Source organism: Oscarella lobularis, chromosome 11, assembly GCF_947507565.1.
Source record: "Oscarella lobularis chromosome 11, ooOscLobu1.1, whole genome shotgun sequence".
NCBI classification, from domain to species: Eukaryota; Metazoa; Porifera; class Homoscleromorpha; order Homosclerophorida; family Oscarellidae; genus Oscarella; species Oscarella lobularis.
Window position 1 is genome coordinate 749811 of NC_089185.1, and position 25619 is coordinate 775429.

At 50.6% G+C, this 25619-nt stretch overlaps 8 protein-coding genes and 2 long non-coding RNA genes across 11 annotated transcripts; 5 read left to right on the plus strand and 5 right to left on the minus strand.

Moving 5' to 3' along the window:
* The first annotated feature begins 6 nt into the window (after positions 1 to 6).
* On the plus strand, positions 7 to 5144 carry LOC136192780 (uncharacterized). Its single transcript, XM_065981485.1, has 20 exons — positions 7 to 132; positions 187 to 260; positions 317 to 476; positions 550 to 661; positions 721 to 930; positions 987 to 1184; positions 1240 to 1431; positions 1489 to 1960; positions 2009 to 2261; positions 2350 to 2834; positions 2891 to 3086; positions 3142 to 3442; positions 3501 to 3623; positions 3680 to 3788; positions 3845 to 4187; positions 4240 to 4374; positions 4427 to 4527; positions 4584 to 4686; positions 4746 to 4832; positions 4885 to 5144. The coding sequence occupies exons 1-20, from the start codon at positions 46 to 48 to the stop codon at positions 5053 to 5055; spliced, it is 3912 nt and encodes a 1303-aa protein (XP_065837557.1). The 5' UTR covers positions 7 to 45; the 3' UTR covers positions 5056 to 5144.
* Positions 5145 to 5670: 526 nt separating this feature from the next.
* Positions 5671 to 14432, minus strand: LOC136192779 (mitogen-activated protein kinase kinase kinase 4-like). The gene is made up of 23 exons (XM_065981484.1): positions 11676 to 14432; positions 11407 to 11565; positions 11194 to 11351; positions 11032 to 11142; positions 10881 to 10983; positions 10667 to 10815; positions 10345 to 10609; positions 10145 to 10297; positions 9934 to 10092; positions 9738 to 9871; positions 9606 to 9684; positions 9481 to 9553; positions 9127 to 9423; positions 8724 to 9074; positions 8602 to 8672; positions 8422 to 8538; positions 8202 to 8361; positions 8026 to 8148; positions 7871 to 7977; positions 7641 to 7820; positions 7193 to 7584; positions 6354 to 6416; positions 5671 to 6300 (listed from the first exon to the last, which is right to left on the minus strand). The coding sequence occupies exons 1-21, from the start codon at positions 13917 to 13919 to the stop codon at positions 7552 to 7554; spliced, it is 5226 nt and encodes a 1741-aa protein (XP_065837556.1). The 5' UTR covers positions 13920 to 14432; the 3' UTR covers positions 5671 to 6300; positions 6354 to 6416; positions 7193 to 7551.
* Positions 13944 to 15178, plus strand: LOC136192785 (3-oxoacyl-[acyl-carrier-protein] reductase FabG-like). Its single transcript, XM_065981491.1, has 8 exons — positions 13944 to 14030; positions 14077 to 14392; positions 14446 to 14498; positions 14549 to 14589; positions 14640 to 14709; positions 14761 to 14797; positions 14850 to 14913; positions 14966 to 15178. Exons 1-8 carry the CDS (start codon positions 13994 to 13996, stop codon positions 15122 to 15124), a joined length of 777 nt encoding a protein of 258 aa, XP_065837563.1. The 5' UTR covers positions 13944 to 13993; the 3' UTR covers positions 15125 to 15178.
* LOC136192787 (uncharacterized) lies at positions 14558 to 15627 on the minus strand. Its single transcript, XR_010671240.1, has 3 exons — positions 15210 to 15627; positions 14829 to 15144; positions 14558 to 14769 (listed from the first exon to the last, which is right to left on the minus strand). It is a non-coding gene; the product is annotated as an uncharacterized lncRNA (long non-coding RNA).
* On the plus strand, positions 15216 to 16438 carry LOC136192786 (3-oxoacyl-[acyl-carrier-protein] reductase FabG-like). 2 transcript variants are annotated; one of them, XM_065981493.1, is made up of 8 exons: positions 15216 to 15246; positions 15307 to 15622; positions 15679 to 15731; positions 15792 to 15832; positions 15880 to 15960; positions 16017 to 16053; positions 16102 to 16165; positions 16215 to 16438. In XM_065981493.1, exons 1-8 carry the CDS (start codon positions 15219 to 15221, stop codon positions 16246 to 16248), a joined length of 654 nt encoding a protein of 217 aa, XP_065837565.1. In that variant the 5' UTR covers positions 15216 to 15218; the 3' UTR covers positions 16249 to 16438. The 2 variants fall into 2 exon arrangements, with proteins under 2 accessions (XP_065837565.1, XP_065837564.1); XM_065981492.1 differs by having other exon boundaries at positions 15880 to 15949.
* Positions 16389 to 20056, minus strand: LOC136192782 (E3 UFM1-protein ligase 1 homolog). Its single transcript, XM_065981488.1, has 17 exons — positions 19832 to 20056; positions 19453 to 19770; positions 19373 to 19401; positions 19227 to 19324; positions 19055 to 19169; positions 18869 to 18999; positions 18750 to 18808; positions 18553 to 18696; positions 18307 to 18488; positions 18068 to 18250; positions 17694 to 18011; positions 17571 to 17647; positions 17329 to 17501; positions 17143 to 17273; positions 17009 to 17089; positions 16867 to 16958; positions 16389 to 16818 (listed from the first exon to the last, which is right to left on the minus strand). The coding sequence occupies exons 2-17, from the start codon at positions 19676 to 19678 to the stop codon at positions 16443 to 16445; spliced, it is 2415 nt and encodes an 804-aa protein (XP_065837560.1). The 5' UTR covers positions 19679 to 19770; positions 19832 to 20056; the 3' UTR covers positions 16389 to 16442.
* LOC136192784 (sorbitol dehydrogenase-like) lies at positions 19723 to 21250 on the plus strand. The gene is made up of 8 exons (XM_065981490.1): positions 19723 to 19797; positions 19848 to 19881; positions 19929 to 20093; positions 20159 to 20318; positions 20372 to 20556; positions 20607 to 20785; positions 20837 to 20958; positions 21014 to 21250. Exons 1-8 carry the CDS (start codon positions 19750 to 19752, stop codon positions 21171 to 21173), a joined length of 1053 nt encoding a protein of 350 aa, XP_065837562.1. The 5' UTR covers positions 19723 to 19749; the 3' UTR covers positions 21174 to 21250.
* Positions 20781 to 21370, minus strand: LOC136192788 (uncharacterized). Its single transcript, XR_010671241.1, has 2 exons — positions 21074 to 21370; positions 20781 to 21021 (listed from the first exon to the last, which is right to left on the minus strand). It is a non-coding gene; the product is annotated as an uncharacterized lncRNA (long non-coding RNA).
* Positions 21275 to 22762, plus strand: LOC136192783 (protein TFG-like). Its single transcript, XM_065981489.1, has 4 exons — positions 21275 to 21524; positions 21578 to 21661; positions 21724 to 21882; positions 21933 to 22762. The coding sequence occupies exons 1-4, from the start codon at positions 21290 to 21292 to the stop codon at positions 22640 to 22642; spliced, it is 1188 nt and encodes a 395-aa protein (XP_065837561.1). The 5' UTR covers positions 21275 to 21289; the 3' UTR covers positions 22643 to 22762.
* Positions 21604 to 25594, minus strand: LOC136192781 (uncharacterized). The gene is made up of 5 exons (XM_065981486.1): positions 25440 to 25594; positions 25256 to 25386; positions 23057 to 25196; positions 22926 to 23006; positions 21604 to 22874 (listed from the first exon to the last, which is right to left on the minus strand). The coding sequence occupies exons 1-5, from the start codon at positions 25575 to 25577 to the stop codon at positions 22743 to 22745; spliced, it is 2622 nt and encodes an 873-aa protein (XP_065837558.1). The 5' UTR covers positions 25578 to 25594; the 3' UTR covers positions 21604 to 22742.
* Positions 25595 to 25619: the final 25 nt, after the last annotated feature.

A 25619-nucleotide genomic window follows, 5' to 3' on the forward strand; every position in this document is an offset into this window, starting at 1 on the left:
CCAGGCACCAACAAGCAGACGGTCAGCGCGGATTTGGATCGTCACATGGAAGCGATTGTGCGCAATAGCATGGCCGTGGCGCACGTCTGCTCCGATCCTATACGCCAGGAAATATTCCAATCGTGCCACGAGGTCAGTTGATATCGTGAAGGATTTGCGTTTCGTTGGAGATGGGGCTTTTTGAAGGTAACCAAGTTGAGGAGACAGCTGAGTGACAATTTGCGAAGTGTGCAAAGTACGCCTGGGACCCAGTCAGTCAGGTAGGGGAAGAAAATCCGTTTGGATTTCCTTGCATAGTGCTCGTATTTTTTCCAAGGGATGCGTTTGATGCTACGGCTGAGCTTCTCTGTGAAGAATTCCGCGTCCTCGATCGACTCGTCAATGGTGCCGTCGTTCAGCAGGTGGCCACCGTTTTTGTCGACCCGTCGACGCACATACATCGGCTCATTGGAGCGGCCGTTTCGCCGGCCAGAACGGTCAGAGGGGGAAAAAATCGATACTCACGATAATAAAAAAACAACAACATACGTTCTTTTTTTATGAGAACAGACGTTGGATCCGATTCTTGAATTAAATGAGCCCATCGAAGCGTTCAAGGCTCACGCGGCAAGATTGAGTCAAGTTGCCACGTCCGCTGCAACCAGCTCGCAAGACGCAAGGAGTGAGAAAATCAAAGAATCTTTCTTTTTGACGTCATTCTTCTCCGTCTCTTCCTCCTAGAGGTTCGCGTGATTCAAAGCACCGCGGCCGAATTGGACAAGCTCACGCCGCAGATTGTGTCGGCTGCCGTGGCAACGCGGCGTAACCCAGACGATGCCGTGGCGAAAGACCACTTGGAGTTGCTGCGTCGCGAGTGGGCGTCCAAAGTGCAATTGCTCACTGGCTCGCTCGACGAAATTACGGACAAGGGTCACTTCATGGCCGCCTCTGGTATAATAAACAAATAAAATAAGTAATACATAAATGATTTAATATTGTTTTCGAAGAGGCGAGCATTCGAGAAGAGATGGGTCGCTGTCGCGACGCCATCAAAGACGGCGACACGGAACGATTGGCCGTCGCCGCTCAGACGATCTGCGGTCGAGCGAGACGAATTGCCGACGTTGGACGAGCGGAGATCAGCAACAGCGACGATCCCAACTTCAAGGCTCGCGTGCAGAGGGCAACGACTCGCTTGGAAGCAGGTGGGAAGACGTAAAAAAATGAACTATATTCGTTTTGATTTTTTATATGTTTTAGCTATTCCCGGAATGTCTTCGACGTCCAATCGGGTGATCGGTAACATTCGCGATCCGCAGGCCCAGCAGAATTTCGCCGATGCGATGCGAGAGCTTCTCGAAGGCGTTCGCGAGGTTAGGTACTCTCTGGACGGCGACAGAGCCGCCTCTGAGGAACCGATTGTGGTGAGAAAGAAAGTCATAGCAGGAAGAGGTAAGACGATAGATAGATAGATACCTTATTCGTCATCGTCTCCTCTTCTCTGTTCAGAAAGTCCCGCGGTTCGCGACGCGGCCGTGCAGATGACAGCGCCCCAGCTTCTCCACGGTCCCAAATACATGTCGACGCCGTCGGCGAGCGACAGCCGCGCCGAGCCGTACAATCCGTACAAGCAAATGTTCGCCACTCCGAGCGGACGAGACGAGACGATCCAAGAAAAGAAGAGTCTTCTCGTCGGATCGGCACAGTCGACGGCCGCTTCCGTGCTGGAACAATTAGGCAAGTCGGCGACGGCACACAGTTCGGTGCTTCCGTCGCCGACGCTGCCCGACTTCGGCTACTTGGGAAATGCGAACACAGCCGTTATGGCCGAAACGACGGCGAATCGGTTGGTTGACGCGGCGCAGTCTGGAGATCAGGATCGCGTCGATGCGCAATGCTCGGCGGCGACGTATCTCGGCGGGAATTTGATTGGTTTGGCCGAAAAAGCAGCCAATTCGTCAACAAATCGCGAAAAAATACGGTGGGTGAAAAAATAACGCTGTTCTCTGTAGGGAATTTTTTTCTTTAGGTTGGTGCACGTCACGGCGGCTGAGATCGAGAAGCTCGTTCCCCAGATGACCGAACTTGCGCATGCGGTGTGCGAGAATCCGGCAAACGAGGCGGCCGTCGAGCGGCTGAACACGCTCGCGCACGGCTGGGCGGAAAAAGTGCAAGTGCTCGCCGGCGCTCTCGACAGCATGGTGACGCCCTGGTCGGGACCGGCCGTTCGTTTGGCTCGCGTCGTACAGACGGGCGGCAGCAGTCTCAAACTCGATAAAGAGGTGACGTCAGTTACTGAGGGATTAGTTATGAAAATCCTCTCGGTCCTCAAAGAAATATATAGCTAACTGTCTTGTGCTTTGTCTTCAGGCCGAGTCTATGAGAGCTTTCTCGCGGAGAATGGGCAAACTGGCTCAGGCAGCCATAGCCGCTGCTGATGCCGAAGACAATGCCGAAATCACGAGCGGTGGCGGCGGCGGCGGCGGAATGGCTTCCTCAGCGATGGCGGCAACGCGTGATCCGGCTGCGGCGAAACGCGTTTCTCTTGTCGATTCGTTGAGTCGCGACGTGGAAAAGATGACGCCGAAAGTGATTGCCGCCGCTCAACGGGTGGCGACGAATCCTGGCGACAAGGCGGCGATCGAGCAGTTCGAGATGCTTCGTCGCGAGTGGGCGTCGAAAGTGAAGACTCTCGCCGTCGCCGTCGACGACATTACGATCGGAACGTCGTCGCCGGCGGAAGCGCTTACGCAGGCGGCGGAACGAAACGAACGCAGCGCTATCAAGGATCAAGGCGACGCGCTGCGACAGTACGCGTCGGCGCTCAAAGACGTCGCCGACTGCGCGAGCGCGGGGTTCGTAGAAACGAGAGAAAAAAAAGGAATGGACGCGGAGATGGGTTTTTCTTTAGGTGCGGCGATCCGGAGAAGGTGCAGGCGGTGAAAGTGACGTCGGGGCAGGTGGAGAAGTTGACCGTTCAGTTGGTCGATGCCGCCGGTGATATGGTGGAGACGGCCACTTGCGACGACGGGTCGGCGGAGAAACGCGGATTGCGATTGGATGCAACGGAGAAAATGGAATTGCTGAAGCGAGAGTGGGCCTCCAAGGTACGCTCTTTCATTCCCGTAATTAATCTCTCAATTTTTTTGTTTTGTCTCTCAGGTTCATCTCCTAACTGCTGTTATTGATGATTTGACGTCGGAGGTGTCGTCGCCGGTCGACCGTTTGGCCGGATCGGCGTTGGCCGTGAGCCGAAGCGGCGGCATACAGAAAGACCGTCAGTTGGCCTCGTTTCGCGAGCAGGCGTCGTCGTTGCGCGCGCGCGTGGCGCGAGTCGAAGAACGCTGCCAGGCGGCCGTTCGAAATTCGGTGGAACGCGCCAAAGCGCAAAAAGTGCGCAACTGCACGGATTTCATGGCGAAATTGACCCCAGAAGTCATCTCCGCAGCTCGAGAATTATCCGGTAAGGATTCAAAATAAGCAGAGAGTAGTAGCATTGTGAATCTCCTTTTTTAAATTAGAAAATCCTGATCAAGTGACCGTTGAACACTTCCAGCTATTGCGTCGTCAGTGGGCCGGCAGAGCCCAGCTTTTGGTAACGACACTCGACGAAATCGCCGACGCCGACATGACCGCTGTATCGGGTAAAGACGTTGATTGTTTTCGCGTGGATTTTCTCCTTATTCGTACGCACGTCTAGCCGCCGTTCAAGATCTCCTGAGTCCGTCGTTGGCTGGCGCGGGCGGCGCCGGGGCCACGCCGAGTTCTCTCGCTTCTTTCGAGTCGTTCTCGTCGTCATATCGTCCCTTGTGAGACCCGCGACGGTTAAATAGTTATACACGACTTATTTCCTCGTTTTCTCTAGTCAACAGTCGTCTTTACTTCGCAGCGGTCGCACTCGCTCCGAGGAACAACTTTCATCGATGTCGTCATCAGAGACGCAGCGTAAACGCGCGAGTACGGGCGACGATATGATCAGCTTGGGTTCGTCGTTGAGCGGCGGAGGCGGAGTCGGCGGCGCCGGCGGGTCAAAGAAATCGTCGTCGTTTTTGTCGTCGGCCGCCGCTCAACCGACGCCGCCGTCGGCGCGCTCCGCTCAGCGTCGTCGTCGTCCTCTCAGTGCCGTCGAGCCGTCGGTGACGACGGCGACAGAAATGACTCGATCGGAAGAGGAGTTGTCTGCTGACATATCCTATCGTTCTATTCAGGTTTGCTCGCTTTGGCTGCGTGTTGGCGATTCTAGGACGGGTTTCTATATAGGAAGCAGCGCGATTGTTGCAAGAGGAAGTGAACGAGTTTGAAGTGGAGGGCAACGAGTTGATAATGAAAGCCAACGAAATGGCCGAGCAAATGATACAGATGGCTGCTTATACTAGAGGAAAAGGAGAGTTGCAGGTGAGTTTTGTAATGGGGGGGAAGGTGGTAGACTGACACGGGCGCGCTCCAGTCCAAAGCGGAAATGATTACGATGGCCAAAGCGATCGCTGCAAACGGAAACGTCATGGTTCGCTTTGCGAAGGGAGTTGCGGAACGTTGCGTCGATAAAAGGTAGGAGAAAAAGCGTGGAACCTCGATAGACGGGGGGGATTCCTATTTCGCTCTAGAATGAAAAAGGATTTGGAGTATTATGCCGAAGTCATTCCTACGATCAGTCAACAATTGAGAATCATTTCGTCGGTAAAAGCAGCGACACCTCGAGATCCTTCGGTGAGATTTGGTGGCAGATTCAAGCTCCAGGACAAAGCAATTTTTTCTCAATTTTGTAGGCAAACGTTATGCTAGTCAAAAATGCGCAGAATCTCATGCACGCCGTGACCAAAACCCTGCACGCGGCAGAGTCAGCCTGCATGAAAGTAAGTCGATTATACTATAGTTTTTTTGTGTGAGGTACAGTATTCTTTTTAGGGTCTTCAGGATCTCGGCGCGGACGATGCTGCCACGGAAGTGGCAATGCAGTGGAAACGGAAGGTGTATAAGCAGCGAACGCTTGAAGCGTTCACTGCTCCCATGGGTTCTCGAGGCCTTCGCAAGCTAAGTCGCTACGTGGCGCCGCCGCTTGCTCAAGGACCCAACTAAAAGGCAAGTTTATATCCTGTTTACTTGTTGTCTTTTTTGTTATTGTTTTCGTGAGGGTCTTTATTGATTTCAACTTGAGCATGCGCGTAGCTCGCCTTCGAACGTGGCGGCGTTTGCGACGACCGAAAGAAGCGTTTCGCTGTGACGAGAGGCTTCTACGGCAACAAGGCAAGTGTTTAACGGCGATGCAAGCTCGAATCACTTCGTTCTTTCGTCGATTAATCGCGCACGTTTTTCGCAGACGATCGTCCTTCCCGAAAAAAGCTCGTCGGCTTCCATCAAAGACCGCGAACCAGTGTAAGTATCTTTGTGCACCCTTTTCGGGGTACTCATAGCGTTCTTCGCGACGGTCTTGCCCTCCCAGCGCGCGATTGCGTCATGAGGCCCCCCCCCCCGAACCATGGGATCCAAAAGAAAACTGGCCATGGGCTGTAGTCGTAGTTTTTTGGCAAACCATCTATAGGATTTATATGTTCGCAAACTGAAGTGGACTCTTTTTTAGCTTTTTCTGCGAGCTGAAGTGAAGAAAAATGCCAACGTCGACGAAGTAGAAGAGAATTTTATCGCGCTTTTTTTTTAATGCATGAAGTTGTAGTGCATGAAATTAGCGGTAGATACATGCAGCTTTTGATCTCCAGGGTATGGAGACAAAAACGACGCACTTTAGCTCGCCCTTTAGCTCAGGGACTTGCATGCACGCGCGTTATATATGGAAAGCGTGCAAGTCTCTGAGGTAGAACTTGCCGTAAAGTAGGAGACACTATGTTCAAAATTTTATTTAATAAATATCCCGGATATAAAACAAACTAAATGTTCTCCCGCGTCTCCCCTTCCTCCTCCTCCTCCTCCTCTTTCTTTGGCTGTTCCTGGGCCGTCGCTCCTGCGCTGCCGCTTGACCTCCTGGCCAAGCGGTGGGACTGAGACTGCAGTCCCCACAGTGAACTTTAACCCAAGTCCACAGGGGGTAGGCACATTAACCTCCAGCCACCAAGGAGGGAGACTTTAACCCAAGTCCCCAGGGGAGAGCACATTAACCTCCAGCCCACAAGGAGGAAGACTTTGCCCAAGTCCCCAGGGTGAACTTTAACCCAAGTCCACAGGGGAGGCGCTGATTAACCTCCAGCCCACAAGGAGGGAGACTTTGACCCAAGTCCCCAGGGTGATGGCTTCGTCTACATCTTCTTCTTTCTGCATCTAAAATCGTCGGATTGATTGATTGATTGATCCGTTGGGGAGAGGAGAAAACTAAAAATCAAATTGAAATCATTGCACTCAGATATGCATATAGTCTTCTTTACCTTGAATGACTTGAGAAAGACGGTGGAGGAGGAGGGAATTGATCCACGTGTTGATATTGACATCTACAAAAAATGCTGATTTAGCAAAAATTTGAGGTGTGAGGTCAATTTGGCACCGCAAGATCAAACAAGCAACCAATCCCCATTGTTTTATAAAGAAATCTTAGGAATCGGAGAGGTCACCAAACTGACCAAAAACCGTGTGCTATAGTTCAGGGATGCTAAAAAAATCTCAACTCACGGATTTCCAAATAAACGCACTAGATCTACTCTACTTTATCAGTAGAACAACCCTACGAGGTCAAACAGTTCGTACGGATCAAATTTCACACTAAAAAGACCCATTTCCGGTACGCATTAATATTAGACACGCCTCTCGAAAAAGCAACAAAATTGGCGCGTGAAACAAATTTGAGACCGCGGAGTCAACTAGGTACTAAAGCCCTATCGTTTGACGCGGAAATCTCGGAATTCTGGGAGATAGGGGTTTTGAGCAAAAACCGTGTGCTATAGTTCAGGGATGCTAAAAAACCTCAACTCGCCGATTTTCAAATAAACGCCCTAGATCTACTTTACACTACTAGTTTAGCAATGCCACGGGGTCAGACAGTTCTTGCGGATAATTCAACGATAGTATATAACTCACGATTGGGCTCAACCGCTGATTCCTATCTAGCAGTCTCAAGTGACGCTCGTTCGTCTTTACGATAGGGTCATCTAATATTTCAATGCGTACGATCAGCCGAAACGGGTAAAAATACAGACGAGGAGGGATGAGGAGAGCTAGAGACGCGAGGAGGGACCCCTTTGGTTTTTCGAATCGCGATCGTTTCTTTTACCTGTCTTTTCACATCTCGTTCTTCCCAGGGTGATCTTTAAGTAGGACACTTGCTTGTACGTCTTGGCGATGCACGAGAACGGGAATCGAAGGCGCACGGGCGCACGTGGTATTTGCGAGTCCTAAAGAGAGCCCCCGATAGTCTTTTCATGACGCGATCTCCTACCTTTTAAACTTAAGATCCGTTCGAGCGCTTTTTCGCCTCGTTTTTGACGCCATTTCCATTTTTTCACGTCTCACGCCCGATTAAAAGCGCGCTAGGCAGTGACGCATTTGGGGTAGGCGTGGTCAGTTACGTCAATATAAAACAGGCAGCAAAAATGTTACCGTTACACCATTACATATGTACATGTCTCTAAGCTAAACTGTCAATTCAAGGTCGGGCGTTCCAACCTAATTTATAGAAAAAGTACGTTACACTTACTACTTTTTCGTTACACTGTACTTACTTTGACAAAGGCGTGATTCAACAATTTATTAGCAGTCCATCGGGTTCGCGGATTGTGCTCAAAGCATAGTCGAAGAAAATTCTTTCCTTCGTCACTTAGCCGATCTGGCGAGGCCGGCGATTTCCCGCTTCCGACTTGAAACATAATGCTGTACTCGTGATCAAACTCCGGCCACGGCCTCTAAGGCAAACAATCAGTACAAAAGTAACAACAAAACATCGTTTTCTTGCCTTTCCGGTGGTCATTTCAACGACGACACATCCCAGACTCCATATATCAGCCGCTCTGCCGCTACCGACGCTCGGATCACTCGTTATTACTTCGGGAGCCATGTAGGCTGATGGGAAAGAATTTAAGCCCAATCTCTGAGCGTCAATCGGCTTACCAACTGTCCCACGAGTCGAACTGATTTCTCCCGGTCGAGTAGTATTCAAATTCTGCAGCTTGACCGAACAGCCGAAGTCTCCCAATTTGATGAGACCGTCGGAAGATAAGAAGATGTTGACACCTGAAAAATCGAAAGGATATAAAATGCTTCCCCTCCCAAAAATCTCCCTCCACCTTTCACGTCTCTATGAACGATTCCGTTTTCGTGAAGCACAGAAATGGCAACGAGAATTTGCTTGGTGTAGGAGCGAATCATCGGCTCGGGCAACCCTTGCTTAGCTACGTTCCAGATCGTTCCCTCGCCGCAGTATTCCATAAAAATAAACATCTCTTCCTACGAGACGAAAGCCCAGCTACTAGTCTCCCGTTTCAACACTAGTCTAAGAGAATTTGCCTTGTGCACTTCGACTCCAAAATAGCGAACGAGATTAGGATGATGAAGCTCTTCGAGAATTGAGATCTCGTCTTCGAGCTCCTTGACAGCGCTGTGAGAATTGCCTTGAAAATGAATCTAAACAACAAAAAAATGCAAAAAAACTCTCGCGAAACAACCCGCCCTCACAAACGAACAAACCTCTTTAACGGCCATCAATTCGCCCGTCTCCATATTTACGCTCGTATAAACTTTTCCGTATCTCCCTTCCCCTTTATAAAAAAGTCTATACATATCCAGAAATTGCTTTATAGGTCTCTCACCTATCTTTCGTCCTCTTTGCCACGGAAAATTTACGTGCCTCACGCGCAGCCCAACGGTGTCTCGCGTCACCGTCGTCATCTTTTCGCTCACCGATCCAATAATGCGTTTCTTTTTCAGTTTCGCCATTCGCTCGTTATCGAGCCGTTCCAAATGACGTCGAATTGTCTCGAATCGGCGACCTTGGCGTTCGATTCCCGCCTTGAGACTCGTTTCCAGTAAACCCGGCGTGGTGACAGTGCTCGCCGGACTTAATAAAGCGGAGCTCATATCGGTGCTGTCAAAACGACGAATGGGACCCAATTCAATCGGACGCACGTGAGCCTCCGACGATCCCGTTCTCAAAAGAGGAGCTAAATGTCAAAAATAAATAAGGACTGTTCTTTTCGCTGTTCATTTACGTACGATGTAAAATCGTCGTCGACGACGACGGTGGACTGTCGCTGATGTTTACACCAGACGACGTCGACGATCCGGTCGACGACGGCGGCGGCGTCGCATCCTCTTCCTCGGCCGTATCCGTAGCAGTTCCCAATGTCGGTATTGTCAAGGGGTTATACATCATGGAGGGAACCGAGGCGCTGCGTCGCGCTCCTGTCGTCGTCGATGGACGCAGCGGCGACGGTCCAATGAGACGCCGACGGTCCAAGGTCAACGCAGTCGTGGGACTGTTGGAGCGCCAATGAGACGCTGATCCTCCAGCTAAAAAAGATATTTTCCCTATAAATAAATAATAACTATATAGCCGCCTATCATTGCCTGATGAGGGAGGAGTGTCGCCGGCTTCGCCGATCACGTGTGTGATACAGTCGTTCATTTTTCGCTTGAGAATCTGCGAGGGAAAACGTCTTCGTCGTGTTTTTCCTCAATTTCGCTTTTCCTACCCGGTAGTTGGCTTCCGAGAGACGGCTTAGATTGCTTTCGCAAGCGAGAATGAGGAATTCGAGTCCCTGAGTCGCCCACCTAAGAAACGATAATAGAATCCCGTTGAATTTAAAAACCAGGTACAGTAGTACCTTGGTCGCCTTCCGCGCCCCTTTTCACATTTTCCAACAACAAAATCCATCCACTTGGTGGCAAAATTAACTAGAGCTTCGCAGAAATCCGAGCGATCTTCACTACCAACAAGCCGACTGACTTCCTTCATGTACTACAGATAAAATAGACGGGGGGAAATCAATGCAGAAAAGAAATGCCGAACTTTTCTCCTACCTCAAAGCCAAAATTGAAGCAGCTCAGAATAGTCTCGACGTATTGCGCGCGAACGGTGATGATCGCAATTTCGTCCAACTCCGAGATGAGGTCGCAAACGAAATTGTCCACGCGAGCGACGGCAGCCAACACTTCCAAGCCCAGACGAACAGCAGTATCCTATGAGAGACAGTAGAACATAGACTCTAAAACGAGATATACGTATTCACACCTTTAGTTCATTCAAACGATCTGCGACGTCTTCGTGACTCGACGTCTGATCTCTCAATAGAGAAACGGACTTTCCCATGGCGCGACAGAACCGCTTTCGCTCCTCTAAGAGCAGCGACGAATTGCTAACAATCAGCTTCAGCTGATGACCAACCTAAAGACGAAGACTAAAAACTCTACACAAAAACCAAACCGTTTTACCTGCACAGCAGTCAATCCAATAGTCGTTTCAATATCTATATTCACTTCGACGGTGGGACCCGTCCATTCGACACCTAAAGAATCAGCCGTCGCCGCCGCCGCCGCTCCGGTCGCGTCGTCCTCGCCAAGTCCCAACGACGACCCGGGAGAGTGTCTCAGGCCGCGTACGGGCAATAAGAGCAGATAGCCGCCGCGAAGTTGAGCCCCGACGCCCGCACCGCTCTCCTCGCGACCGCACGTCACATTCAACAGTTGAACGATTTGACTAGTAGAGAGAAAAATCTCGAAAAACGAAACGTTTCGCGTCGTTTTTTCGTCATACGGAGAGCTGTCTTTCAGCGATTGCGGAACGAACATCATGTACTCCCCTTCGTGAACGACTTTCACTTGGACGTGTTCGGTAGCTTTTAGGTCTTCTAGAAGATGTTCCGTCGGAATGGAGTAGGTAAAATCAGCGGCAATCTCCAAATCCTAAGTGCAGAAACGAATTGACGAAAACGTGGCCTTATAAGATTCGATTACTTTTCGAAGCTTACTTTTCGAAGCATTTTTGCGAAGCCGAGCGCTTTGGACGCGCGCTCGCGAGCCTCGTGAAAAAGCGACTTGATGTAGCGACACACGTCGATGACTTTGTGTCGCCTACGACGAAGGGCCTAGTACACGCTTTTGAAAGATTCTTGTGCTTACTTCTGCTGCTCCATGTAGTACAATTCGCCTTCTTCCAAGGAGGAGAAGCAATGATCGATGCCGCCTTGTAAATAGTCGGCCGTCATTACGAGCAAGCTAGCCGCCATTACGCTGAAAAAAAACGACGTTCGATTGATCTTTCTTTGTTTTATTTTATCGTACCAAAAACGGCGGCCGGCTTCGGCTTCCGCACTGCGAATGTGAGGCGTTATTTCCTTGACAAATTGCCACTCTTCTTCCAGCAAATGTTTTAGTCCTCTCGACGCTTCTGTCGTCACCTGGAGCATGTTGACGTAGCTGACGAAATATTCAAAATAGACCTAAGAAAAAATATTCCCCCAACACTCTCCCTCTCTGATTTTTTTGGATACATACCTCTAGAGTATCTTTCAAATCGTCTTCGAAATCTTCACGTTCGCTGTCAACTATTTCCGCAAGGATGCCGTCAAGGTGAATGACGCCAGCGAGCATCTTTCGAAAATACTTCTTCGCGTCGACGGCCGCTTTGATAGCTTCCTTATACTCGACAATCAACTAGAAGGAAATCTCGCTGCATTCAACCATCCCAGACTGAATAAAATGCTTGTGCGAATTTAAAACTCAAAGACTATATATAATAACTCTCCCCTCGCCCCCTTTTCTACCTGCTTGATGCTCAGCGCCGACGGCTCCTTCTGCGGCTTATGCTCCAATCTCAATCGCATGCACTCGTGTATCACGTCCACCGGCACGGCGAGCATCCGTATGAACGGCATCCGAAACGACGGCAACGCCATACGCGTGATCTCGTACGACAAAGCGACGCGCGCTTTCCGTCGCTTCGACGCCGACGGCACTCCGGACGCCTGCCGACTGAAATCGCGCGGCGGCGGCGACGCCGGCGACGACGCGAGCATGACCTCCTCGTATCGCTGCTCGTCGTCGAACGAAACGCTTCGCGACTGTTCCGTCAGCGTCAACGCATTGTGAGCCCGTTTCAACGTCGGATGAAGAAGCCGTCGCAACTTTCCCATCAATTTACCCAGACTCATTTGCTTCAACGCCTTATCAACGAACGCGCGATATCGACTCGTACTCGTCGCCTCGTCGGCGCGCATCGATCCGCCGCCGACGCCGCCCGACGTGTAAAACAAACTCCGTATGATTTCTTGTTTCTCGCGCGAGTCCGGATCGTCGCCGCTGGCGACGCGGAGAAGCAACTCCGGCGGCAGCGACGCCGCCGCCGCCGCCGCCGCGCCGTTGCACTCCTCCGATCGTATGCGCTCGCGACCGATCGCGGCGACGGTGGCGACGGCGTCGTGACGAAGACTCGTCGTATTCGCTCGCGGTCGACTCATCGTCGTTTGGAGACTGAGTCGTCGAAGTGCCTGTGAACGAAGCGACTTGACGCGACTGCCGTACGGACGAACGGCGACGGTGACGCCGAGCCACGCGGTGAGCGACTCGATTTTCTGATGCAAGTCGGTCATGACGTTGTACCAGAGATTGAGCGCGCGCAATCGACGCTGAAACATGTCGCCGTTGTAGAGGGGATAGTCGCGCGCGAGGCTGCCGAGCGTCGGATAGTAGCTCTGACTGTTCTCCAGTCGCATCATGAGCAGACGAACGGCGTCGAGCGCGTCCAATTGCTCGCGCGTGATGCAACTCGCCTCGCGAAAAATCACCTCTTCCGACGCCGACGCCGCCGTCACTGCCGGTCGACGACGTTGGAGTGTGATGCTCGACACGGGACTTTCGGATGTGGTGACGCGACGCGTTCCGGATGGCGACGCGAATTTCTTTTGCGGCATGTTGATTGGACAAGACGGATGACCGACGTCGGCGGCGGCGGCTACGGCAGCTACGGCGGTGTCGTCTTCGTCAAAATCGGCGCTATTGATCAGCGTTCGATCGTCGTTCTCCTCCTCTTCGTCGTCCTCGCGATGATAGCTGTGCGATATAATCAAGGAATCTTCTGGACCTGTCGATAGCACGTGTGGAAGTTGCTGTGGAGACGACGAACGTTCAATAGCCTTTTTCGCCTTCGCCGCCGCTGCCGCGGCGGCGGCGGCGGCGGCGGCAGCGTTCTCCTTTACTTTCTTCATACTAAAATTCACGATGTCGTCGATGACGGTGCCAACTTGATAGCGAGCTTGACTAAGAAAAGCGACCTCTTCGTCGTACGTTCGACAATCGATGTACGCTTGCAACTCAATCCACAATTCGTTCATGAGCGAGATTTGCACGCCGCCGCCGCCGCCGCTGGCGCCGAGCAACGGATGGGAAAAGTGACGACGCACCGTCACCACGGGAGACGACAACGGCGACGACGAAGGCGGCGGCGGACCGACGACGACGGCTTCCTTTTCGCGTCGCTTATTCGTTCCGAGTTTGACGAGCATGGCGTACGTTTTGCAGAATTCGTGTCGCGCGGCGACGACGTTCGGCGAGAGGGGCGTGGTCGGAGGAACGATTTCTTCTTCTTCGTCGCCGTTGTCGTTGTCGTCGTCCGAAATTTCTTCTTTCGAAGCGGCCGCTACGCCGCCGCCGCCGAAATCGTTGCCAAGAGCGAATATTCGCTGTTCGGCTTGTTTCGCGTCTCGATTTCGCTTCCTTTCGATCGTCGAACTGATTGCGTGACGACGAGCGTCGTCTGTCGTCGACGGCGACGCGGATTGGGTCGAGAAGGCTTTCGTTTCCACGAGCGGGTCCGATAGGCGCTTTGAAAAGGCCGTTTTCGGAGGCTTTTTGCGACCGAACGACTTCTCCTTTTCCTTTTTCAGCATTCGCGCGGTGAACGGCGGCGTCGTGCCGAATTCTGCGCTGTAGTCTTCGTCGTCAATGCCGCTCGAGTCGGACCTTGCGTAAGAGGATGCCGGAAAAGCGATTGGCGTCGATTGCTTGTCCATCTGAACTTTTACTGGGCGGTTTCCCGGATCGATAAGCCTAATCACGATCAGATCACGATCACGTGTTTTAGGCCATGGCGTCGCTTGCGAGTAAAGTCGTTCTTATCACAGGTACACTCTCCGCCTCTTTGCTTCGATCTTAGAATTTTGTCCTCAGGTGCTAGTTCCGGCATTGGAGCTGCAACGAGTCGTCATTTTGTCGGGCTCGGCTGCCGGCTGGCGATAACGGGAAGAAACGCCGACAATCTCGAAAAAACGGCCGCAGATTGCAGAAAAATTAAATCCGGCGCCGAGATTCTGACAATCGTCGGCGACTTGGCGAAGGAAGAAGACGTAAAGCGAGTTTTCGACGCGACGATAAATCACTACAAAGAAATCGACGTTCTCGTTAACAATGCGGGCATTCTGACGCTGGGATCGATCGAAACGACGCCACTCGAGGACTTTGACAGAGTAATGAATATCAACGTCAGGTTAGACACAACAGAGAGAGGAAAATGATGATGTAACATTGCGGTGTGGACAGAGCAATGTTTCAATTGACTCAACTCGCCGTACCCTATCTCGTAAAATCAAAAGGCGAGTCTCTAGAGAAATAAGTGTTTCCTATTGAACCATCTTTGCTACAGGGGCTGTCGTCAATGTTTCTAGCGTGAACGGGCTCAGATCGGTTAGCAGGGGCATTTATTTATAATCTTTGTATATACACACGTAGTTTAGTTTCCGGGGGTTTTGTCTTACTGCGTTTCCAAGGCAGCTGTCGACATGTTCACACAATGCACCGCTCTTGGTACGAAGACCTTGCATCTCCTTTACAAAGAAACATCGATTTCTCTTCTAGATTTAGCCGCTAAAGGAGTGAGAGTCAACGCAGTAAAGTAAGAGAATTACACTATCGTTATTTCTCACCGATTCTTGAAATCTGTCTAGCCCTGGAGTGATTATCACTGAGCTCCAGAAACGCGGTGGACTGTCAGAGGAAAAATACGCTGCAGTAAGTGATACACAGATAAATTGACTAGATCTTTGTTTGCACGAACCTTTAGTTCATTGAACGCAGCAAAACGACTCACGCTCTTGGTAGACCAGGTGATGTTGACGAAGTGGCCAAGGCCATTGCCTTCTTAGCATCAGATGATGCCTCATTTACTACGGGCGCCACTTTTCCGGTCGATGGTGGTAGACATGCAATGTGTCCGCGATAAACGGTTTTTCGTATTGCGCACTGTGAAATTCCGAAATAAAAAAACCTGATTAAATATTAGTGATGTCGCGCTGATTGTTAGTTACCCGGATTATATGGAAGGCAAAGTCGTCCTAATAACAGGCGAATAGCGTGCATAGCCACATAGGAAGCATTCGTTTGAATCGTCGTTGCTCCATGCAGGCGCCAGCTCGGGTATCGGAGCTGCGGCGAGTCGTCACTTTGCGACGTTGGGCTGCAGATTGGCGTTGACGGGAAGAAATGTCGACAATCTGACGAAAACGGCGGAAGAATGCAAGAAAATTCGAAGCGGAGTCGAAGTCATGACCGTCGTCGGCGATTTAGCCAAAGAGGAGGACGTACGCAAAGTGTTCGACGCCACCGTAGACCGCTACAACGAAATCGACGTCCTGGTGAACAACGCCGGCATTCTTTCCATGGGAACAGTCGAAACGGCGACGCTAGAAGACTTCGACAAATCGATGAGTGTCAATGTTAGGTAGCAAAAAATGTCCAGTATGCTTACGTCATCGAGGGTGCAAAGTTGACTTTTAGGGCGATGTTCCAACTGACGCAGCTCTCTGTACCCTATTTAGTCAAGTCAAAAGGCAATAATTTAGAAAGCACTTTCAGGGGAGGGGGTATCTATTTTCACGTGCTTGTGTTAGGAGCTGTTGTGAATGTTTCCAGTGTCACTGGAATAAGAGCGGTATTCGCGCGAGACTATCTAAAACTAACATTCAATGGTTATCGTAGTTTCCGGGGGTCTTGTTTTACTGCATGGCTAAGGCAGCAGTCGACATGTTCACGCGTTGCACAGCACTGGGTACGCTAATGGTACATAGAACAAATTTGCTTACCGGCGTAGCAAACGCTCTTTTTCCCATGCACAGACTTGGCTGCCAAAGGCGTCCGCGTCAATGCCGTCAAGTAAGAGATGCATACAGTCATTGGGTTAGGACTGAAGAACTTCCTTAGTCCTGGTGTCATTGTCACTGAGGTTCACCGACGAGCTGGCCTATCAGATGAGCAGTACGCTGCAGTGAGTACGACGCATTTACACGCCTGTGTCCGATTCTTCTTTTTCTTAGTTTCTTGAACACAGCAAAACGACTCACGCTCTAGGAAGGACAGGTGAAGTCGAAGAGGTAGCCAAAGCAATTGCCTTTTTAGCATCAAGCGACTCCTCCTTCACAACGGGCGTCACTTTACCTGTCGACGGGGGCAGGCATGCAATGTGTCCGCGATAACCCTCCAATCAAAACTGAGTTTCCGTTGCTTTTTGTTCTTTCCAACATTGGTGCACTAAAACGCTCGTTTCACGTCTCGCTCGTTTCTTTGCCGGCACTAGTTGCCAGTTTTTTGAGTGATTCCAGCAAATCGCTCAGCGTCTCTGAAACAGACTTGCCTTCCTCTACTTTTTCGCCGTCACCCGCCCCCTGGCCGTCGTTATCTTTCTGCCCGAACAGCTTCATCACTAGCGTTTGATAGTCGCTCATAACGCGGTAATCGGCCGGCGACAATTTGACCTCAAGAAACCCTATAACGAAGGGAACGCATCGGCCCGGGCAATGAATCAACGCATGTGTGTGACGAATGAACAAGACGACGGCGGTCAAATGAAGAGCCATTGCCGGTTCCTGTTCACCGCGCAATTGATCCAAGAGGGTCTGTCTGTGCGTAAAGACGAGTTGCCTAAACACGAACGTTTGCAAGGTATAAGCCATTGTATTTCGTCTTTGCCTTTCTTTCTTTCTGTCGACTTTTTTCAACAAGAATTGGCATATTTTTGAACTGCAGGCGGTTTCCAGAGCGTCGAAGAAATCGCTCGTCGACTGCAAAACGTGCAAAAACCCAACGCAGTCGTCTTCGAGCGTTCACTCACCTGTTTGTTAAGACTATTGTGAAGGCCAACCATAGCAGATTTCACTGGCGAAGGAAGTTCAAGCAGAATACGAGCTCTATCCTATTGTGACACGCTCAAAAGGAAGGAAAGGCGATAATAACCCTTTTGCTTACTTCAACAGAAAAACTCTGAGGTTCCATGCTGGACATCAAATGCTCTTCCGCCAACGCCGCAAGACAAATATTGGCCATATCCGTGCACAGTGTTCTGAGTAAGTGTTTGCTTAGTTGCACGCGTGCATCACCTGAGTAGAGAGTGATACATAAGAAAAATCGATTTTTTCCTCCCAAATGATTGACCTGAGAAGAAATCGATTCCTTTGTTGAATAGTCGAGCGTTTGTGTACAGTCCGTTCATCTTTTCCTCGTACTCGCCGTGCTTTCGTTTGTGCGCCGAACCCTTTTCGTCGCGAGTCACGCTCGCCGTCACAAAAGCCGAACGAACCGATTCCTCCAATTTTTTTGAAAGAGGCCTTGAAGAGAATAATAATAAAAATAATAATAATAAAAATAATACTTGTGTATCTATCTGTTTCTCTCACCTCAACAAATACTCGCTCAAGTCGCGAATCAATCCCTCGGGACAGTCGTCAAAATTGGATGTCAAAATTTCCGCTATCTAAATACATGTGTACTACACTTTCAAATATCGTATATTTCCGCACCTCGTCATCTGATAAAAATTCGATTCCTTTCCTTGAGCTCGTCGTTCCACTGCGAACAACGTTGTCGTCGCCTTCGCCTTCGCCGCCGTCGTCGCCTCCTCCCCGTTTTCGATCTTTCGATTTTGGCACGCGTTTCTCTCTAGCAAAGCCGCCCTTTCCGCCCTGCGTCGCGCTGCTCGGCCCCAAAGCCATCTTCTGCTTTCTCTGCTCCTTTTTCGTCAACGCTTTCTCGCCGGACTCCCTCGTAAGAGCGGCGGCGGCGGCCTTTCCGTCACCGCCGCCCGCTTTGCGAAAGGTGGATACAGAAGCTGCGGCCGCCTTGGAGATATCTATCCTTAGAAGAAAAGACGCAAAATATATAAGAAATGACGTACTTTCTCCGCTTTCTGCGCAATGATGTCGTCGAACAGTTTCGCGCACTTCTGCACAAACTGCTCGCTGACGACGACGCCCCCGTCGCAGAAGACGTGAATCGAAGCGACGCTTCGTTTCTGCGCGAGAATCTGCTGAACGAACTCGGCCACGTCGCCGACGCTACAGGGCGACGGCAAAAGAGGCTAGAAAAAACACTCCCCAAATCCAATCGCTATATAAAAAAAAACGGTTGACTTACAAGAATATCGATCCAAGACTCGGAGGCCAGTGCACCGTCGATGGAGGCCTCCACCTGGTCCTGCGTCGATTTTCCTATGCAACAGGTCGGCAAAAAGACGAGACGTTCGTCGTTGCCGTCCAATCGTCGTTTGCAGTACTGCTTTGGCTCGCCGACACCCAATCGTCTTAGAGTGTCATACTCTATAAGAAGAGAAGTGCCAAAAAAATGAAAATTTCTATTGTTGAGGTTTCATTGATTCCTTACCTATGTAATCGTTCTGCTTGAAAAACGAGACGATCCAGTTAGACTGCGTCTTGGCGTAGATTTCCGGCACAAACACGGCCTTTTCCATTCGACCTTGCATCGATCCAGCCAACCGACCAGATGCAACCAAATTGTCAGCAACAGCTACACACAGACAGTAAACCAATGATAAGCAGCCCAATTACGGTATCTCTTACAATAAAAGAGCTGGTCTTGAAACCCATACTGAGCAATCAGACTGGCAATCGATGTAGGTCTAATAGAGGCAAAGGTATGCCATCCTTTGTTGAGAATAATCTAGAGTCTGTTGACTTACTTTGTGATTGCACTAAAAACGCCTCTGATACGCGCCTTCTGCCGGGCAAGAAACGCCTCGGTGTAAAGCACGTCCCGTCTCAGGGCATCTAGTTGACCGTGAATAACGAGACCGAGTCGTCTCTCTATGTTCTATTGATACAATCATTTTTGGAAATATAATAAAATATCCCTTGGTTCTACATACGTCGAGGAGGATTTCAGCTGGCAAGTTAAACGTCTTGCTTAGATCTGCAATCGAAATCTGCCCGGCTTCTTGAAGCATTTCATTGATTTCTTCTGATATGCGATCCAAGTAATCCCTGACGAGGGAAGGAAATCTCGTTCTCTCGTTTTGTCTATCTTCTCGGTTTGCTCACCGGTCGATCAATTGGCCTTGGACAATAAACACGTGACGATCTCGACGAATCAGATCAGCGACTCGAGCTTCGATATGTTTGAGATCGACATTGGCAATCTAGAACAAAAATAAATAAAAAATAACGGAACGAAAATATGTAATTACCTGATGAAGATCGACCAGATTAATTCTCCCTACGTTGAAAAAAAATCGATTTGTTTTCCCACGGTTTCGAGCGTCCTTACCTCCGTGCAGAAACAGTTCGTCACGAATTTCTTTGTCCAGCTGATTGGGAGTGAGGTATTCGCGTCCGTCGATCGTGTAGATGACTTCGAGGAGGCCCATTTGGATCAATTTCGATACGACTTCTATTACGTTTCTCTCGGCCAATCGATGAACCGTGCTGCTTAGTTGAGTGCGCGCGAAATCCTTTTGCAACGCCAAAACCTCGTCCCACTCGCTCGAAGACATTTTCTTCGACGATGAACGACGTGTGTGTGTGCACGCTAGGCCTAGGCCTATCTCTCACGTGACTTGTAAACATGGCAAATCCATCGGCCGTCCTTTTCAAAACGAACGACTTGAGAATAGTATGAAGCGACGTGAAAAATTAGACATTCGAACCTCACAATGATTCTAGGTCGACAGGCCCATCCCCGAACCGGGAAAGAATCGTAAGTAGAGGCGTTTCGACGCGATCGCTCTCATTCTTCGCACGCAGAGGTTCAAATCTCCATGCACTCGGTCGGAATATGCGGCTCGGACGTGCACTATTGGACTCACGGCGCAATAGGCGACTTCGTCGTACGAGCTCCAATGGTACTCGGTCACGAGTCATCCGGCACCGTGACGAAAGTCGGCGAGGGCGTGACCACCCTAAAAATCGGTAATAACTAATAACGTTATTTAATTTAATTAAGAAACGCCGCCGTCCTAATTAATTTCGTTTAGGGGATCGCGTTGCAATCGAACCGGGTATACCGTGTCGATGCTGTGGCTATTGCCGAGAGGGTCGCTACAATCTGTGCCGAGACATGCGTTTCTGCGCAACGCCGCCCGTCGATGGTTCCCTCGCTCGTTTCTATGTCCACGACGCCGATTTTTGCTACAAGTATTAACATAATTCAATAAATGAATATTATTTTGAAGTTGGGTGTGTGGTAGGCTGCCTGACAATGTGTCGTTTGAAGAGGGCGCTCTTCTCGAGCCCCTCAGCGTTGGCGTGCACGCCTGTCAACGAGCCGGCGTCAAGGTGGGTAGCAAGGTCTTGATCTGCGGTGCTGGGCCCATCGGATTGGTTTGCTTGCTTACGGCCAAGGCGTTCGGAGCCACCAAAGTGATGATTACAGGTCAAAAGGAACGGATTGTTTCTCGCGCGCGTTGCGATGGTTCTACATAGATTTGGATGCTGGACGGCTGGAGAAAGCGAAGAGTATGGGCGCCGATCTCTGCATCCAAGTGACCGGGTTGCAGCCGAAAGAAATTGCTGAAAAAGTGAAGAATTTCATCGGCGACGACCTCGCAACGGAAACGCTCGAGTGCAGCGGAGCCGAGCCAAGCATCAGAGCGGGAATCTACGTAAGAAAACTCAAGAATAAATGAACTAACAAGAAATTTTAATTTTATTAGTCTACTCGTTCCGGAGGCACTTTGATTCTGGTTGGACTGGGAAAACCAGAAGTGACTCTGCCTATAGTCGATGCGTCGGTGAGAGAAGTCGATATCAGGGGAATTTTCCGATACAGAAACGCGTCAGTTGGCCAGTGTCCGGAATCTTGACTTTTTCTTAGTTTCTTTTGTCTTTAGGTATCCCACTGCGCTGGAAATGGTCGCTACGGGTGCTGTCAATGTGAAGCCCCTCGTTACCCATCATTTTTCGCTTGAGAAGTCGCTTGATGCTTTCGAGACGGCGAAGGACCCGTCTACTGGAGCCATCAAGGTGATCATTGACTGCGGTTCGGCTTAGCGGTCTTGGTTATCGAATGAACGCTTTCGTTTGATGTTCTTTGCTGAGTTTTTGTGAGATTCGCGTTTCGTCGCGTCCGGGGTGTAGCTATCTACGCGCGCTAACTTCGCGTCATCATGGCCACTCAGTCCGTATTCAAGGGATTCAACGCTCCCAGCGACGGTTTATCGTTTCCGAGCGTCGATCTGGCGGGCAAACTCATCATCAAGGCCCAACTGGACGACGACATTCGCCGCATCCCGATCCACAACGAGGAGATAACTTGCGACGAGCTTCTCCTCATGATGCAGAGAGTTTTCTCCGGTCGACTGTCGCCGAGAGACGACGTCGTGCTGAAGTACAAAGACGAGGGTAAGAGAACGAAAGGCGCGACCCAAAAAATTACCAAAAAATTGATATCCAAGACGGAGACCTGATCACCATAGCGGATAACGCGGATTTGACGTTGGCTAAGCAAACGAGTCGGGTTCTCCGCATAGTCGTACTCGGTAAGGGTCAAAAAAGTAATATCCTATCAGATTTTTATTATATGTACCTTTTTCTTTATTAGTCAACGGGCAGTTGAAGCCCTACACTCATCTTGATCCCGATTCCGTTCATAATGTGCGAAAGGAATTGGTGCACGTGCGTGATTGCGTCAATGGGCTGCTGGATCAATTGGATGGCATTCACGTGTCCACTCCGGCCACTGTGGAAAACAAAAAGGACGGTACGGGAAATGTGAGAATGTGTAGAAATTAAATAATCATTCTTTTACAGTGGAGTCTTCTCCCTCCGCCTCCGTCGTTCCTTCCGCTTCGGAACCCAAATCGACTAATTTTGACTCTACCATGTTTGATCCTCTAAAATCAGAGGCCAAGCGAAGTGAAAGTTCTCCAATGCCCTCAAGTGAAGCCACTACTTCGCTGCAAGAATCTCAGCAAGCTGCTCCGCCGTCGCAAGCCTATCAGCAACAGCAGCAACACGCACCGGCTCCAAGCGTGACTCAAGCTCCAGTTCAACAACCACCGTCACAACCTACAACAGTGATAGACCATTACCAGCAACAGCAACAGCAAGCACCAGTGCCTCAACAGCAAGTCCAGGCCCCAGCTGCCGCTTCATCGCCTGTTACATCATACAGTGCGCTCGGCGCTTCAACCCAACAGCAGCAGCAGCAGCAGCCGCAGCAGCAGCCGCAGCAACAAACTGGCTACTCAAATCCCAGCCAGTCGTATCCAGCCCAAGAAAGAGGCACGCCTGTTCAATACACTCAGTATCAAACGCCTCCAACTTCAGCTTACTCTGGATACCAAGTGCAGCAACAGCAACCGGCCCAAACGTTCGCGCCTGGATATTCCGGCCAGGCCTATGGGGGTTACACCCAGCAACCACCTGGGAATCCCAACCCATACTCAAGGAAACAACAGCCGCTTCCTCAACGGCCGCAGGGTGGACCATATTACGGGCAACAGCAACAACCGTACTGATTAAAATTATATGTTTCAATTTTGTGTATGCTTGGGGGTATGAACTTGGCAAGGGGGACTTTGTTTTAGAGGGCTGCATGGAATGTGCTGTGTTCCACATCTATATAATTGGGAGATTAATTGTTCGTAGCGTTTTGTAGAGGCTCTCCAGTTTGAGTGCAACGTCTCTTACCTCGCTGCTTTCCCCTGACTCAAGCTTCTGTACGATGGCACTTGCTTCGGCCCAAATGACCTAGACAGAGGGCTGTAGGTATAGAAACTACGTATGTGTCGGTTTCCGTACTTGGAGTTCACTAAGAGCGCCTTGAATCACTGCAATCGATACAGCGGGCCTGTTCAGTGTCACAGGACGGTCCGCTTGACTCTACAAAAAATCTTCTCGCCATACTCCAGAAAAACAATTAGCAAGCTTACCGCAATTTTTCCCATAATAGCCATCCTCGTTTCCCTGACAACTTTCTCTGACGGAGAAGACACAGTGATGTCAACATCAGAAGCAGACGAGTCCACTAGCTGCCCAGTTGTGGTCGCTTTCGGCTTTACAAAAGCAAGCTGAAGGTCAACCGGCGTACCAGCAGGAGTCACCAAATTGCATATCAACTGACGTCCTATTTTCCGCGAATCCAATTGTTCACAGGAAGCGTTTCCCTCCAGTAAACTTCGAAGGACGCTCTCAAGTCTATCGTCGCCTTTCGCTTTCAACAAAAGCAAACTGTATCGCGATAAGACGACACTGCCAACAGCCAACGACGACGTTTCACCCGAAGCGCTGGCGACGTTTCCCTGCAAACAATCGAGCAATTTCGACACGTTCAAACGACAACTAGGAAAGACCAAAGAACTTCCCTCCTTTGGTCGTAAGAACGACAGCAAATCGAACCCCCGACTAAATAGCCTCGCTCCAGAGCCGCTTATCGCCGATTCAAACGGCACCGGCGGCAAAAACTCCGCCGCCCATGAAAAATTATAGTTCAGCAAGCAATCGACTCTAAACGGAAGCAAACCGTCGTCGGTCCAGCTAGGCAAGTCGACGTCAAATCGAGCAAAACGTCCCGATTTCAGACCACTGATCGGAACCGTCCAATTGACGATATCGCCGTCGCCGCCGCCGCCTTCTCTCTCAGCCCTGCAAGTGATCGACCAACCAGGCGAGCTGAAGTCGCGTCCCGTGCCGTTCAAAAAACAAAAGTCTATACCCGCGTTGCAGCCCAGGTGACCCCTATCGCGAATAACCGACCGAACGGTCGCGCTCAAAGGAGCTGTCCCGTCGACGCAGTCGCACAATATGCCAAAAGCGACGTTCAAATCGCGAACGACCTTATCCAAGACTCGCGCTCTCTCGCGCAGCTCCCTCATTCGATCCGACGACGCCGTTATGTCGCGTATAAGCGACTCCAACTGACTGCTACCATCGCTTAGAGTCATACGATCTCGCAACGTATCCATATTGGGAAGAGGCCAAGATACGTTGTACAATAGGCCGTCGGAGGTAAGAGCTACGCAACGCGGGGACGATTTGGGACCCGTTCCCAGCCACAGAACGCTCTCCGCTAATGGGATCTTAATCGAACTAAGACTAGAGTGCAACGGTAAATTGCCGGCCGAGTCGTCGACAACCAGCGTCTTATCTTTATAGTGAAATATAGATTCCCCGTGGAGATGCTCGCTGTCGTCTTTGCTGAGAACGAGATTCGTGGCGTAGAGCGTTTCGCCGGTCGAATGAAGGAGCCAGTGATCGTCGGGGGTGATGCACGCTGCCACGACGGGACCGGGAACGTTGTACTCTTTGAATAGAAGACCGTCGCTTTGGGGGGTTGGATTGGACGTGACGACGGTAAGTTTTCCTGAGTTTCCAACTACTAGGACGGCGTCGGCGGCGCCGTCGATTTTTATTGTCAAGAGGTGGAGAGAATGAATCGGTTCGTCGATGGAACACAAGACGGGCGGATCGACTTGGCTGAGCCAATCAAAATCGTCGTCACCGCCTTCGACTTTGATGATCGAAATGTCCGGATCTGGTGGAGTCGAAGCGGCGGCGGCGGCGGCGGCGGCGAATTGAACAGCAACGCTTCGCACCAGACCCTGCTGATTGCCGTAGAGAAGAAAAGGATAATTGACGTCGAATCCAAATAGCCGACGAAAGAAGACGGAGTCAATACCACCGCTATCGGTATCTCCTCCTTTTATTCTCGAGCAAACGCAAAGGAAAGGAAGCGACGAATTCGACTGTCTTTCCTCTTCACTCTCCTTTGCAAAGTGAAACTGCATTCGCGGTGTCGCCTTGTAGACGAGCCGCGACGCCGTCGCCGTCGCCGTCGTCGCTTCAAAAATTGACAGACACCACGTCGTACGGCAGTCCTTGAGAATAGCCAAAAACGACGACGACGCGTAAAACGACACGACCCCTTCCTCGATCCCGATGCACCAGTCGTCTTTCGCGTCGATAATCCCGATGAAACGATCGGAAGTTGACGGCGGCGGCGGCGGCGGCGTAACAACGACGGACGACTCCGTCTTGGCGAATTTCGGCGGCGATTCAGCGGACGCGACTATTCTATATTCAAAAAATGCATTGCGCGTTGTTGTGAGCGTCGATTTCGGAGTCTCCTGCACCTCTTTTGGGGATATTTCTCGTCGACGGGAAAGCGAAAGAGTCGCCCGTCGCGCGTCACGACGAGCGCCAACGAAACGTCGCATTTCACGACGTCCGTCCATACGACCGGACTTTGGAACCGATACTGCGTCTAGAAAGCGACGTTTCGCGACCGAACGAGGCGTTTTTCTCGAGTCGCCGCACCTTTTGCCCGTCGTCGTCGACGACGGTCAGTATTCGCGATTCTTCGCACGATACAATTGTGCGAAAATTGACTCGACGACATAAACAGGTCGAAGAGAAGCCGTTCACACGAGCGAACGGACGAAAACCGGCGAGCATGGAGCACTCCGCACTCCGTGATGTCCCGTAAGACTTCCACAA